The 15,471-nt window shown below is 35.5% G+C and overlaps 1 protein-coding gene across 11 annotated transcripts in view; it reads right to left on the bottom strand.

Moving 5' to 3' along the window:
* Positions 1-15,471, bottom strand: part of MKLN1 (muskelin 1) — a 211,454-nt gene that overhangs the window by 43,459 nt on the left and 152,524 nt on the right. For all 11 annotated transcript variants that reach the window (XM_072784601.1, XM_072784605.1, XM_072784602.1 and 8 more), the window contains 2 exons: positions 13,205-13,426; positions 10,493-10,622 (listed from right to left, as the gene is read on the bottom strand). In XM_072784601.1, coding sequence (XP_072640702.1) covers positions 10,493-10,622; positions 13,205-13,426 — 352 coding nt within the window. The remainder of the gene's footprint in view (positions 1-10,492; positions 10,623-13,204; positions 13,427-15,471) is intronic.

The following is a 15,471-nucleotide window of genomic DNA, read 5'->3' as shown; positions in this document are numbered from 1 at the left end:
AGTGGTTTCCAAAACAGGTCTTCATAGTGCAAACTTTCCTAGGCAAATACACCTAAGAATATTTTATTTCATACTAGCATATGAAAATTAGAAGAACATAGATTTCTTGGTTTAAAGTAATTTTCCTTGAGTACTTTTTAACTTTACTATTTTCTTCCATTCACTATTGCTGTTGAGCTGATATCCATCCATTTATCCATCCATCCATCCATCCATCCCTCCCTCCATCCATCCATCCATCCATCCATCCATCTTGCTCCCTTGTAGGTAATCTTTCTGAAATCTTTCAGAATTTTCCCTATGTCCTTGATATTTTTTTTTTTAAAGATTTTGTTTAAGATTTTTGTTTATTTATTCATGAGAGACACACAGAGAGAGACAGAGACAGAGGGAGAAGCAGGCTCCCTCAGGGAGCCTGAGGTGGGATTCGATCCCGGGACTCCAGGATCATGCCCTGAGCAGAAGGCAAATGTTCAACTACTGAGCCACTCAGGCATCCCTGTCCTTGATATTCTTTTTGTTGTTGTTGTTGTTGTCCTTGATATTCTTAATCAAACTTCAACATGTCTAGGTAAGTGTTCCCTTATTCTTCCTGTCTGGTATGGTATAAGCACTTCCACCAATCTGAAGCCTTTGTCTTTTCTGAATTCTAGCAAATGTATCTTCATTATTTCTTCAATTATCTTGCCCTCTTAAAATTTCATTTTTCTCTCCTGTTACTGCTGTTAAAACGTTGGTACTTGTACAATTCCTTCCCACATCCTTTGTTTTTTAATATTTTCTTTCATTTTTAAAAAAGATTTTATTTATTTATTTGAGGAGGAGAGGGGCAGAGGCAGAGGCTGAGGGACAAACAGACTCCCCGCTGAGCAGGGAACCCAACGCAGGGCTTGATCTGAGGACTCTGAGACCATACCTGAGCTGAACGCAGATAGTTAGCCGACTGAGCCACCCAAGTGCCCCCTTTTTATATTTTCTATTTATCTTTTTTTCTTTCCTATTTCTTCCTAAAAGACCATTCATTCTAATCTTTCAACTAATTCATATCCATTTTACTTGTAATATTTGGAGCAGTCTTCATTTCAAGTATATTTTTCATATCTAGTATTTCCATTTGGTTCTGTTTGTACAATTTTGAGATCTTATTTCATATCACTCATATTTCCCTTTATATCTTGAATTATATTAATCATGCTTGTTTTGAATTCCTGGTTCAGCTATTATAGTAATTCTGCTTTAGAACATATATGCTGTCAGACTGATTTCTTTTGAGATAGCTATAGTCCTCAACTGTCTAGTTATACTGCTCTGTGAGGTAAGATTTTTCAGGGCATCAGCTATTCTTTCATTAAGATATATTATATTAGGGGGACCCAAAGGTCAGGCCTTAAGTAGCATCAGCTCAATGAATTTAAGGAAAATGGAGGGGAAGAGCCCTAAGGTAGTAAAGCACAGACACAAAGAACCAGTTTATCACTTCAACTTACTATCATTCCCCTATGTGAGGGTTTCACACCTTTAGACCCTTTGGGCAAAGTAGAAGGCAGTCTTCCTGGACTTGAAGGGTGAGGGTAGGAGAAATGAATTACTGAGAGTAGATGGTCAATTCACATCTATTTTCATCAACTCTTAACACCAGTAGGGTTCATACACTGCCATCATATTGTTCTTTGGATTCTGGCACCAGTTGTATAGGCTAGTTTCTATAGTGAAGGAACAAGAATCAACTCAAGGTAATTTTGGGGACAGACAGCATTCTATCTTATTTAAAGAGTTTCTGGAAGCCAGTTGCCTCTCATTTTATTTTTTTAGGGTTTATCTCTGGGGAAGGGAATCAGTCATCTATGTTAGTTCACAACTTTGGCAGAAATATTTTCATTTTATGGTATTTTATAGTTTGAATTCTGCTTTATGAATTATGTACATTGCATTACTTCCACAATAATTTTATAGAAACAAAAACTGGTTGAACAAAACTGGCATTAACCAAGAACTAAAAACATCTAAAGGTCAAAATGAAGGAAGAAGCTTTCATTCTAACATGTTATAACTATTAACAGTCTTCTGTATTGATTTTCTTCCCAAGAAGAAAAAAGGGCTATCTTTACAATTTAATGGTTGATAATGGGTAGTTGCAAGGGGAAGGGAAGAATGAGGAGATTTTCAATGTATAATATTTTAAAAGCTTTTAGATTCAACTGGTTCAAGTTTTAGATTCAACTGATTCAAAGCTCATCTGAATAGCAGAAATCTTACCCAGTCTTTATAAAACTGACTCACAAAGAAAAACAGATCAGTAAACAAGATCATATGCTAATCACAAACACATTTTGAAAGGACACTTGTCTGAGAAAATAGAAAATAAGAATAATACAACAACTGCTACATCCAACTTGTTTTTAGTTTTTCCAGGAAATTACAAAGATCTTTCAACTCTCCTATTTTTTCTTTAACATCTTTAAAACTTGAAATAGGACAGATTAGAAAAAATTATCTGACAGTCTGAATCATTTTTTCTTTTCCTTTTCTTCAGTTGACCCAACAGGGGGAGATTATCAGAATTTGTAACATAAGGAAACCCTACAGGGAGGCTAAAAAGACAACAGGGATAACAGTTGAAGTCATTTCAATTCCTGATGAAGATACATGATTGCATTAATTCATGAACTAATCTCAACTCTCTGGCTTCATGATCCAATGCACATATTATTAGTTACTTTAGTTAAGCCATAGGGGAAAAAAATACAGTTTCAGAACTGTCACAGAAATATAAGTTTAATAAAACAGCTTTCTAAAATTTCTCCATTTGTTAGGATATTTGCAGCTTCAAGTAACAGAAAACCTGAATAACAATTGATTAATTAGCTCATAAATCAAAATTTTGCAAGTAGGCAGCTCCAGGATTGTTTCAGCAATTCAACCAAATCATGGTGCTAGGTAAACATCCCTACAATTCTCTTGGCCTTCCTTTCTTTTTTTTTTTCCTTCCTTTCTTTTTGAAAGTTGCCAGTACTAGCTCTAAGCATTACATCCTTTTATACTATCTGTTCTGCTCCATTCCATTATTCTGTACAAAACTGTACCTTTATAAATACCTGGTAGTATTTACTACTACTTCATTACTTTTCATTTTCAAAATTGTTGGTAGTGTTCTTGCATTTTTGTTTTTACCAGTGAACTTTTTTTTTTTTACCAGTGAACTTTAATTCAGATTTACTATCAAACAACCTAAATTTTATATTAAAAATATGCAACACTTGTATAAAGCTTGTAACTAAGCAAAAACACCTTTGGGAGAGTAGAAGGGGGAAATTATGTAAAGTTAGTATCAACAATAATGGTAAGAGAAAAAAGTACATAATCCAATTTTATCAGAACAATGGCACAACAAATACAAAAGATGTTAAACGGAAAGCAATGAAGCAGAGTTACACTGAAACACTGCAATTTCTTAGCTCAGTAACTAATCTAATCTAACAGTGAATCATTAGCCTCAGAATCTTCTCTATACTGCTGAATTGGCCTGATTTAGTTAATTGGTAAAAGTCTAAAAGGTTCAAATCCATAAGGATCTATTCTATATAATTACATACACATTTATTTATTTAAAAATGTCAATAATACCAGTGTTTGACCATTAGTTGAACAAAAATCAGTAAGATTTTACTTTTAAGGTTTTCATGAAAATATGTTTATACATGAATCAGATCTTACAGCCATTACTATCATAGCCTTCATGGTAGTTTTACAGCCTGACAGCAGAAGGGAATGAAATTTAACTGTCAAAATTTTGGAGCTAGATGAGGCCTTAAGATCAACTAGTCCAATCTCATTTTCAGATGAATAATCAGGCCCAGAGAAGTTATGTATTTAATTTTGCCAAAGTTGCAGAGGAATGAGTGGCAGACCCAGATGAAGAAAGACCAAGTCTTCTGATTCTCAATTCACCATTCTTTCAATTACACCAATCTGCCACTATGGTTGAACAGAATGGAATAAAGTGACAGATGTGGGAAAATACAGTCAACAGATGTTAAGGAATAAAACAAGTAAACACATAACTACTACAGAACAGGGACTAGGTTGTAGGAGTTCTTGACTTAGCATCTAGCAAGTGGTGAAGACTTAATATATGTTTGTTACCCTGAATAATACAGATATGAGAAAGTAATCCTATTACAATAAACTGAGTTTCTATAGCAAACTATAAAGCTCTGGTGGTGTGACTATCTTCTAAGCAGAATTTTCAATTAGTGTGAAATACAGAGCTTACATATGGGGAGTCTGCTAAACCAATTGTGCTTGCCAAAAGTTATTCAGAAATAAACCCAAATTTTAGATGTGCTGAATTTTGATGTAATTATGTATGTGTTAGACACAATACTAATAAATCCTTCCTTTCTAAGCAGCTGCCAATCCACTGATTTAAATGATAATCTCTTTCTGAGGGGAGCATAACATTGTTATACTCTAGTTAAAAATTAAGATTTGAAAATTTCTTCAGATCTTGAGATATTAAATCTAAGATAATTCATTTAAATTATAAAGAACAAACATTTAGGATTTTATAGTATCTGACACAATAAAAAAATTATAGCAAGCAGCAGCAATTTTACAATTAGAGATGCCATTTCTAATTGGTGATCTTAATAGTTCAAATTTTTTCTATGATTTCAAACAATCCATTTGAAACTCACATCATAAATGCAGTTTTAATCAAATAACCCACATTACCGAATCATAGATAAACACAGTAATTATATGTTAAGTCCATCTCAAATTATAGTAATTACTGTAGTAGAAAAGCTTTAGAAGAACAGTTAATAAATAGAATGTTTAAATACATTACAGAGCATCCGTGTAATGGAAGAAAATTGGTATTTTTTTTTTTAAGATTTTATTTATTTCAGACAGAGAGTGCACTAGAGAGAGAGTACATGTGTGTGAGTTGGGAGGAGGAACAGAAGAAGAGGAACGCTGAGCACAGAGCCTGACTTGGGGTTCAATCCCACCACCCAGAGATCATGATCCGAGCTGAAATCAAGAGTCATGCCCAAGCTACTAAGCCACTCAGGCATCGCCAAAATTGGTAATTTCTGAGAATATTTAATAATGTAGAAATTTAAATAGTACCCTGCCTTGTCCTTAGAAGGACTTTTCGTGGCTTATTTTTTTTTTTTAAGATTTATTTATTTATTCATGAGAGACACACAGGAGAGAGGCAGAGACCTAAGCAGAGGGAGAAGCAGGTTCCATGTAGGGAGCCCGATGCAGGACTGGATCTCAGGACTCTAGGATCACACCCTGAGCCAAAGGCAGACACATAACCGCTGAGCCACCCAGGCATCCCTTCATATAAATATAATATTAGATTATTATAAATTATTATTATAAATAATAATCTAGTAAAACAGGATTTTTAAAAATCAGGTGACAGTAATCCCATGGGAGGATAATTCAATATATCAGTTCTGACATAAGGTTTTCTAACTTAATCCAATGAAAGGTTTTTGTTTTTGTTTTTTTTTAGGAGATTCAGAGTACTGAAAAGACTGAATGCTCTTTAAGAAATCCTGAAAAAAGTCTATGTATTTCAGCTAAGCTTTTTACAGGTTTTGAAAAGTAGAGTCAAGATTATACTATTAGATGAATATCTAGAATCGTGTTAACAATGAAGATTAGAACCATATATACTTTAATTCCTAACGTGGGCTTCCTCAGAGAATGTCAGGAGATAACGATCTATAAACTAAGATCTGAAAGATGTTCACAAAATAAGTTATACTTTGGAGGTCAGAGAGAACAGCATGGACAAAAACCCAAAGGCAAGGAAAAGTATTTAATCTATAAAGAATTAATATTCTGTGGTCATGAAACAAAGAATTGGTGGCAAAGAGAGGGTAGATACTAAAAGTGGGGCTAGGGATCCCTGGGTGGCGCAGCGGTTTGGCACCTGCCTTTGGCCCAGGGCACGATCCTGGAGACCCGGGATCGAATCCCACGTCGGGCTCCCGGTGCATGGAGCCTGCTTCTCCCTCTGCCTGTGTCTCTGCCTCATTCTCTCTCTCTCTCTCTCTCTGTGACTATCACAAATAAATAAAAATTAAAAAAAAATAAATAAAAATAAAATAAAAAAATAAAAATAAAAATGGGGCTAGAAAACTAAGGCGGGGTATATCATAAAGGAATCTAATAGTCAGGCTGAGTTTAGACTTAATCCTGAAGGCAAAGGGAAACAAGGAACAAATTTTAATCAAGGAAGATGGCCTATCAAGTTTATATTTTTAATTTTATTTTATTTAAAAAGATTTATTTTATTTGAGAGAGAGGGGTAGAGGGAAAGCTGGGTGGGAGGAGCAGAGAGAGAGGGAGACAGAAACTTAAGCAGACTCTGCACTGAGTGCAGAGTCAGATATGGGGCTCGATCCCACAATCCTGAGATCACGACCTGAGCTGAAAACAAGAGTCAGATATTTAACTGACTGCACCACCCAGGGGCCCAGAGTTTGCACTTTTTAAAGGTATTTTCTTATTTTATTACCACTAATCAAAAAGTAAGTTTGTTAATTACTTCTTTGTTCTCCCCACACACAACTGTAAGCTCTAGGAAGATAGAACTCTTATTCACAATTGCTATCTCTAGCACTTAGCTTATTATCTGCCACACAGCAGATGACCAAAAAATATCTGTTAAAAGCATACAATTCTACAACTTCACTGGTAACACAAAACTGCTGTATTCTGCTTGCAATATGGAGAATGAGTGGGTGGGGAAAGGTGGGGGAAACAAGAAGAGGAAGTCCAGTTACTAAAGCCGAGTGTAATCGAGTAAATATCACCTGTATTGTCAACACAAAATGACTCCTATAAATATAAGAACTTAAAAAGTCTTTGGGAAATCTTCATAAAATAGTGAATGTAATAGTCATTGTTCAAAGTAAACAAGATATGTTTTTAGGGCACTTGGCTGGTTCAGTCAGTGGAGCATGCAGCTCTTGATCTCAGGGTTGTGAGTTTGAGCCCCATGTTCTATGTAGAGATTACTTAAAAGAGAAAATCTTTTAAAAATAACAAACAGAGGTGCCTGGGTGGCTCAGTTAGTTAAGCGTCCATCTTATGGTCATGAGATCAAACCCAGTGTCAGGCTCCTCCCAAGCTTGGAGCCTGGTAAAGATTCTCTCCCTTTCCCTCTTCCCCTCCCCCACATGCTTGTACACGCTTGCTCTCAACAAGCAAGCAAACAAAAAGAAGAAGAGGAGGAAGGGGAGGAGGAGGAAGACTAGGAACAAAGGCCAAATAGGTAACAATAGCTCAAACTAGTTGCAGTGGAACTAGAGAGAAGATGGAGGTAAAACTGGCATTACTTAATTACTGACTAGATCAGTGAACCTGTAGATAGCATTAGCATGTTCTTGTAAAAACTGAGGTACCTAAGAGTAATATAATACTAGCCAAAACTAGAGGGTGAGTCCGTCTCTACTCTTAAAATAGCCATGAGCAGGGACACGATATAATTTTAGTCACTTACAGACACACAAGCTAGGACTGAGAAATTAGGTAACTTGTCCAAGGTTACTTGATTAAGGGCTGAGACAGGCTCTGGAGAGCTAGAAGAGTGGTTCTCAATTATGGCCGCAGGGGTATCAGAAACACCTGGGGTGGTGGGAGACAGAAAGTGGCACACAGGTAGGGGTTAGAAAAGAAGGGATGAATAGGAAGGGAGAGAGAAAGGAGGAGAGGGAGAGAGGGGAAGAAGAAGAAAGAGGGAGAGAAGAAAGGAGGGAAGGAGATGGAGGAAAAAAAAAAGAAAAACGAAAGTGATTTTAGTTTCATTCTACTGTGCCAACAGAGTCCGCTGTGGTTCCACAATTCCAAGTAAAACCACAACAGTTTTAGGCAGGAAAACTTTCCAAGTATGTAGTCTAAACAGACATTCAACTCTGCCATAAAAATCCTCAATTAAAGCATCATATAGCCTCTGGACACTGCAACTTGTAGGCATATTGTCAAAATTAAACACTCGGAAAATGTGTGTCTAGGAAAAGAGTGATATTTTCAAAATTTTAATCAATCAGATCAAGCCTCTGGCATTAAACCTTTCAATAACTTCCAATTTTATTTGGAAAAAAAATCCAAACTTCTTGCATCTATACAAGGCATCAAACAATTAGAGTTTTAACTATTTTTCTAGCCTCATTTCATACTGACTTTGTGGGGACCCCACCGTCAACTGGCACCAGCCTCATCTCTTTCTGGAACACACGAAGTTCCTTCCTGCTTTGGGACTTTTGTACTTGCTCTTCTCTCACTTAACATGGTTTTTCCTAGTTCTCTACTTCTTAAATCTTAAAGATAACCCCTGCAGATGAGGTTTCCCAACCTGCTCTATCTGCATGGGACCTCCCATGCGACTTATTCTCATGGCAGCCAATGTTTTTTCTTCACAGTACTTAATGGCAACTGCAAGCCTCTGCACCAGCAAGTGAGTCCTCTGAGAGGAGGGATCTTATCCCTCAGGCTCACAGTATCTCTCACATGTTTAAAACACGGCACATAGATGGCACTGAAATACGTTGGGAAGGAGGAAGGGAGAGGGTCAAACTTAGATGCTAGCAGGTGTCCAATAAATATTATTAAACGAATGAGCTTGTTTGCATAAATCAATTATAAATTAAAGAACACACAGCAAAACTGGTAATTCTGATTTTATAAAAGTTGACTATAGCAGTAATTAGGGAATGAAGCCACACTTCTCACTTCCCCTAATACCTCTAGTCTATGGTAGTAAAACCATAATGATGAAAACAATTACCACAATTTAATGTAAATTTAAAAGCAGCAGAATATAAAATTGTGTTTAATTTTATACAATAAATTATTATTATTTTTTGAGAGAGAGAGAGAGAGCCTGAGGGAAAGGCAAAGGAAGAGAGAGAATCCCAAGAAGGCTCCATGCCCAGTGCAGAGCTTGATGCTTGGGCTTGATCCTATGATCCTGAGATCATGACCTGAGCCAAGATCAAGAGTTGGACACTCAACTGACAGCCACACAAGTGCCCCTACAATAAATTTTTAAAAAATAGACGGAAATACATCAAAATTATAACATTACATCTGGGTGGTCTGATACAGTTTCTTTTTTGCATCTTTCTATATTTTCCAAATGTTCTACAATGAGCATATTATTACATTTATCATCAGATTATCATACTTTGCTGGATATAAAGCCAGCCATAACCATGAACAAAGCATTACACTGATGAGTTTAGCAACTTACTATATAATAACTCATTTAAAAAATATCTTTAGGGGCAGCCCGGGTGGCTCAGCAGTTTAGCGCCGCCTTTGGCCCAGGGCCTGGTCCTGGAGACCCGGGATTGAGTCCCACGTCAGGCTGCCTGCATGGAGCCTGCTTCTCCCTCTACTTGTGTCTCTGCCTCTCTCTCTCTCTCTCTGTCTCTGATGAACAAATAAAATCTTTAAAAAATATATCTTTAAATGATAGTCATTAAAGCTTATCTACAGTGAATTTTTATACTGAGCCTTTGCTACTATCACTTTGCCACTTTTTTTTTTTTTTTTTTAATCTTGGAAGTAGTTTAAGCATGGTGGAAAAAACACCTCTGTACTCATTTCCCCTAGAAAATAAAGGTCTAGCCTCTGCCTAGTAGGAAATATGGGAGAAGAGTCTTGAGGGTCCCTTCATATGCAGTTTTTAACTATGGTACTATCTTCTGTTAAAATGTTTTTTAAAGTTTTTCCTTGTAAGTAGGAACTATTTTAATAAAAAGATCTATTTTTATGAATAATAGCTAAAAGAAAAAGCCAGCTGATCTAATTTCTTAAATTAGGCATTTTAAATTACTGCATCTTAAATATCATTCTTCTGTGTATAATAATCAAAGGCAAAGTGACTACTATGTAGGGTAACTATGCAAACTGATATCTGACAGTGAATCAGGGGCACTACTAATAATTACTAATGCCAGGGCAATATGCATAACTGAGACATCTCAGGCAAACCAGTCACCCTATTACAAGGAGAATAACTTGGATGCTGAGTATGCAAACTTAAAAGTTGTTATCAGTTACACGAAGTTCTCCCTCAGAACAAAGATATATTCCACATGCTAGTGCCTTATAAGTCACTACAGTGAAAGCAGAAGGTGGAAAGGAATAGCAAACATAGAATACAACAGTTTTAAACTCATTAATTCTTGCAAGGCCCCTTTGCCAAGCAAGCACACATATAAATAATGCCTTCAGGAATTTAAATATTGTCTTTCTGCTCAAATAATATAATAACTCGTATATTTTAAACACATAAAATTAGATAATTTAGTGGATGGATTTTTCTTCCTCTTATTCAGAACTACTTCAATTAAAGACATGGGGAAAGAGTGAAGAATGGTTAGAAAGAAAAGAAAATAGGCTATATATAGTCTATCTAAAGTAGTTAAGATATGAGAGAAGAATCACTAAATGCCTTTACCCATTCCAGAGTCTTTCTTGGTGCCATCTGATATTATGTCTACATGATCAGAGTCCACATCATAACTAAAGAAATCATTCAAATAGGTCTTCGATCGCTGGCCACCAAAAACATATAAGCAACGATTTTTCTGAAAAATAAGGAAAAAGGGCAAAGAAGGGAGAAAGCAGTCACTTCTATGAAGAATTCAGATGATCCTTTTAAAATTTAAACCTCTATAAAAGCAATTTTATGCCAGATCCCATGCAATGGAGTACTATGCTGGTATAAAGAGGAATGATGAAACTACATACTAAGAGGTGATCTCTGGGATATTTTGTTAAAGTAAAAAGCAAGGTACAGAATAATGAATGCAGGGTACTGCCTTTGCATAAGAAAGGAAAAAATGAATGTGTATATGTTTGTTTCTTTCTTCAAAAAGAAACAAAGGAAAGAAGCTAATTAAAGAAGGGACAGAGCAAGGAAGAAAGAAATCCGATCTCTCCAAAAGTACATTGACTTACAGGTTTTGCCTTTGGAACCATGTGTATTGTTTTTATTTAATTAACTCAAAAGAAAAACAATTTTTTTTGAAATTTGAAAAAACAATGAAATAAAACCCATTTTAAATGAAATAAACATATCTGTAAAAATAGGACCACATAAAGACATGATCACATGGAGAAGTAGTAGAGATTTAATTCATGTTTTTTTGACTACCCATTTCTAGCTATAACCTAAACAGAAAAATAATCAGAAAGCAATGTGAAGCAATATTCAGTAATTTTTGTTAGTTTTGTGATTCTGTTACTATTTAGAAAGACATAAGAAGTAATATAATACTATCATTAGGAAGTAGGATTTTAACCTTAAAAGATACATAAAATACAAAATCAAAAGGATATTAAATTTTAAAACTCATTAATTTTTAATTTGAATTGGCCATGACAGTATGAACTAATGATTTAATTTTTCTGTTATTAAAAAAGATACTTATATATAATACACATAAATGTGTGTATATAACTATATGTGTAGGTATTCTGGGAAGGGGGCACCCCTATTGGACAAAGAGAAAAACTTGGTTATCAAAAAGAATAATCACAGCACTGGATTAAAAACATCAAATATATAAAAGTCCACAAGCTCATAATAATGCTTAAAAATATACTGGTTAACTTTGGAGTTTCAACTCATTAATATGAAAAGGTGATAAAGAAAAAAAAATAAAACATTTTTATCACCTCTCCTGTGTGGTGTGCACATTAGGGTGGCCAAATAGTTAATGAGGTTGTTAAGTTTTTAGTATCAGAATCAGTTAATAAATACAGAATAAATAACATAACTAGAAAATCACTGTTTTATAAACCCTACATCATGATTATCAATGACTGCAAAAGCCATTTGGTAAAATGTTGACAAGAACCTTTATTACTGATCAATCAGGCTGGTAACACCTAAACCCATCGAATAATTTTAACATCACCAAAAGTATGAAAGCTACACATAAAATGCCTCTTGATAGCTTGCAATCAGACCATCTTTAAGGTATTCTTGCACTTCTCCTTTTGCATTCCCCCTCCTCCCCAAAAAGAGAGAAAATCTAAAATCAAGCCTTTAGAGCTAACTACCAGCTTATAGGAAATATGGAGACTAAACAATCATACCACTACAAGGATAAAATTAGCTATGGGAAATTCGAGAGCACACATGATTCAGTTTCTTTAACAAGTAAATAAATGGTATATGAGGGGGGAAAATAGGAGCAGGGAGTACTGTTATGGCCTAAAATAAATTTAAGAGACATAACAACTAAATACAATACATAAACCCATTCTGGAGTCTGACTTGAATAAATCAACTATAGAAAGGTATTTTTCAGTATTTCAGAAAACAAAATGAATGCAGACTATGTATTAAATGATAATATGAAATTATTGGTACTTGGGTTGAGTATGACAATGGTATCATAATTATGCAAATAAAAAATCCTTATCTGTTAGTGATACACCCTAGTATTTACAGGTGTAATGACACATTGTCTGACACTTGCCTAGCAAAATAAAATTTCAGAATAAATTTGAAAATCAGAGAAACATTAAAGAAAGAAATGAAATATAAGTGGGATAGATATATGAAAAATGAACAGTGGAATACTGATAACTGTTGAAACAGGTAAGTAAGGACACTCTTCTCTCTACTTTGATATATGTTTAAAATATTTCACAATGTTTTTAAAGTTATGTTAAACAGAAAGAAGCCCAAGTTAGCCTTATGACATCTGAGAAGGTTAAAGAAATGTCTGATATTGGTTTTACTAATAAATTTAAATTCTAATTCTATAAAGTCAGTTCTTAATTCTTCATATTTAATGGAGAGTGGCAGAGAGGAAAATAAAACAAAATAATTGATCTTTAAGTTACTAAGAGAAATCAGTAAATAGAAAGGTATAAGAAAGAGAAATAGCTACAGTATTTGTATCAGCAGTAGTTATCTGTAAGTTCTAGATTAGTATTCAAGTAATAACTATTTAGGAATTACTGTTAATGGGAAGAGTCTTATAATTAACAACCAGTTCACTGCTGAGGAAGTTTTATTTTTGTCTATCATTGTTAACACTAGTGATTTATTTTTAACGAAAAGTGCTGATCTCTTTCTGAAGATTTAGATCTATTTCTTTTTCTATGGAGATATAATGACAAAATAACAATACAATATATAGAATATTCTTACTGAGTGGAATAGCATGCAGTGTCCTATCCGAGACTGGATGTCCTCAGGCCCAGCATTACAGGAGTCCTCTCGAAGAAGTTTCCAAGTTTGACATTGACAGTTGAAAGCAAACAACCCACTGAACTGTGGTTCACTGGCTCTGCTGTCGTCTACGCTCCCATTACATGTCAAAATTCTACCACCAAAGGTGTAGATCATATGCTTTTCTGAGTCCATACACATCTATCAGAACAAGGCAACAGATTGAATAGTTACAGATTATTCCTGTCATACATACTAAAATGAAACCAGTGTGCAGTTTTAGATTCTCAAAAAACTCAACTGTGTCTTAGTAACACTAAATATCACCCCAGATTATCATGTGCACTTACTGCAGTAACGCTCACTGCCTGGCAGATTCCGGATCCCCCTTCCTCCCTTCCTCTCTCTCTCTCTTTCTTTCTTTTAAAGATTTTATTTATTTGAGAGAAAGAGAGAAAGAGCGTGCACAGCCAGGGTGAAGGCAGAGGGAGAAGCAGACTCCTTGCTCAGCAGGAAGCCCGTCTGGGGATCACAACCCAAGCTTAAGGCAGATGTCCAATTGACTGAGCCACCCAGGGACACCTCAGGATGCATTTCTAAATACTTTTTTGGGTTTCTATTTTTCCTGATGAGAGCAAAATATATTGCTTTCTTGAAACTATATAATTTTTACCAAATCAATCAGTAATACATGAGGTGCTGATTTATACCGAAGAGTAAATGCTAATCATACTTCATGGGTAAATAGTGATCACACCCTTTTATTCTCCTTGTTTTGTTTGTTTTTATTGAAGGTTCGATTTGCCAATATATAGTATAACACCCAGTGCTCATCCCATCAAGGGATCCCTCAGTGCCTGTCACCCAGTTACCCCAACCCACCACCCACCTTCCCTTCCGCAACTCTTTGTTCATTTCCCAGAATTAGGAGTCTCTCATGGTTTGTCTCCCTCTCTAATTTTTTCCCACTCAGTTCCCCTTCCTTTCATCCTCCTTATAAAAACTCTTTGTATTCTAGGCAAGCATCCCATCCTCTTAATCATGAACCGTTTCATCAGAGGGTAGCTACATCAGTAAGAGTGATACAACTAAATTTTTATTTCTGCATTTATTTTGCAAAGCTCTTCAAAACATGTTGTTACAATATAGTAAAACAAACAGACGTTTGGAGCAGTCTCCAGACTGACTTCTCTAGTGATGAATCTGCCTCCTTTTACACATTACTATAAAATTAGTTTTCTTGAGGTATACTACATAATTTATGTTCAAAAGTCAAAACTGATTCTTTCATTCTTTTTTTTTTTTTTTTAAGATTTTATTTATTCATGAGAGACACAGAGAGAGAGAGAGAGAGAGAGGCAGAAACACAGGCAGAGGGAGAAGCAGGCTCCATGCAGGGAGCTTGATGTGGGACTTGATCTCAGGTCTCCAGGATCAGGCCCTGGGCTGAAGGCTGCACTAAACCACTGAGCCACCCAGGCTGTCCCTCTTTCATTCTTTATACTCAAAGAGATCATGGCTTTTCATAAAAATATCTCTCAGAGGGATGCCTGAGTGGCTCAGCGGTTGGGCGTCTGCCTTTGGCTCAGGGTGTGAACCCAGAGTCCCGGGATCGAGTCCCACTTCGGGCTCCCTGCAAGAAGCCTGCTTCTCCCTCTGCCTATGTCTCTGACTCTCTCTCTGTCTCTCTCATGAATAAATAAATAAAATATTTAAAAAAATCTCTCAGAAAAAAGCCATTTGTCACAAGACAATAAGTTCTAATCAAATTCTATTTCAAAGAATGTCTAAGTCCTAGTTGGGAATTAGATGTTGAACACAAATGGCATTTTGGTATTTAAAGAATAAATTGCATATACAAAATATCTATTTTTTGGCTAAGGTACAAATACTAGCCATTATATGTTCAATTTTCTCCTCCCATCAAATTGTGCTATTTATCTATTTTTGTATTGTTTTCAGGAAAAAGCTATTTTCATAATTGTAAATTCCTTTTATTTTTAAAATTGTTTTTAAAAGATTTTTATTTATTTATTCATAAGAGACACAGAGAGGCAGAGACATAGGCAGAGGGAGAAGCAGGCCCCCCCATGGGGAACTGAATATGGGACTCAATCCCAGTACCCTGGGATCACACCCTGAGCTGAAGGCAGACACTCAACCACTGAGCCACCCAGGTATCCCTAAATTTTGTTTTTTTAAAATTAATGTTAAAAAGAAAATATTCTAGCACCTCCTAATTTTTC

This window comes from Canis lupus, chromosome 18 (assembly GCF_048164855.1).
Source record: "Canis lupus baileyi chromosome 18, mCanLup2.hap1, whole genome shotgun sequence".
NCBI classification, from domain to species: Eukaryota; Metazoa; Chordata; class Mammalia; order Carnivora; family Canidae; genus Canis; species Canis lupus.
The sequence above is the reverse complement of the archived record's forward strand: the minus strand, read 5'-3'. Positions and strand labels throughout refer to the sequence as shown.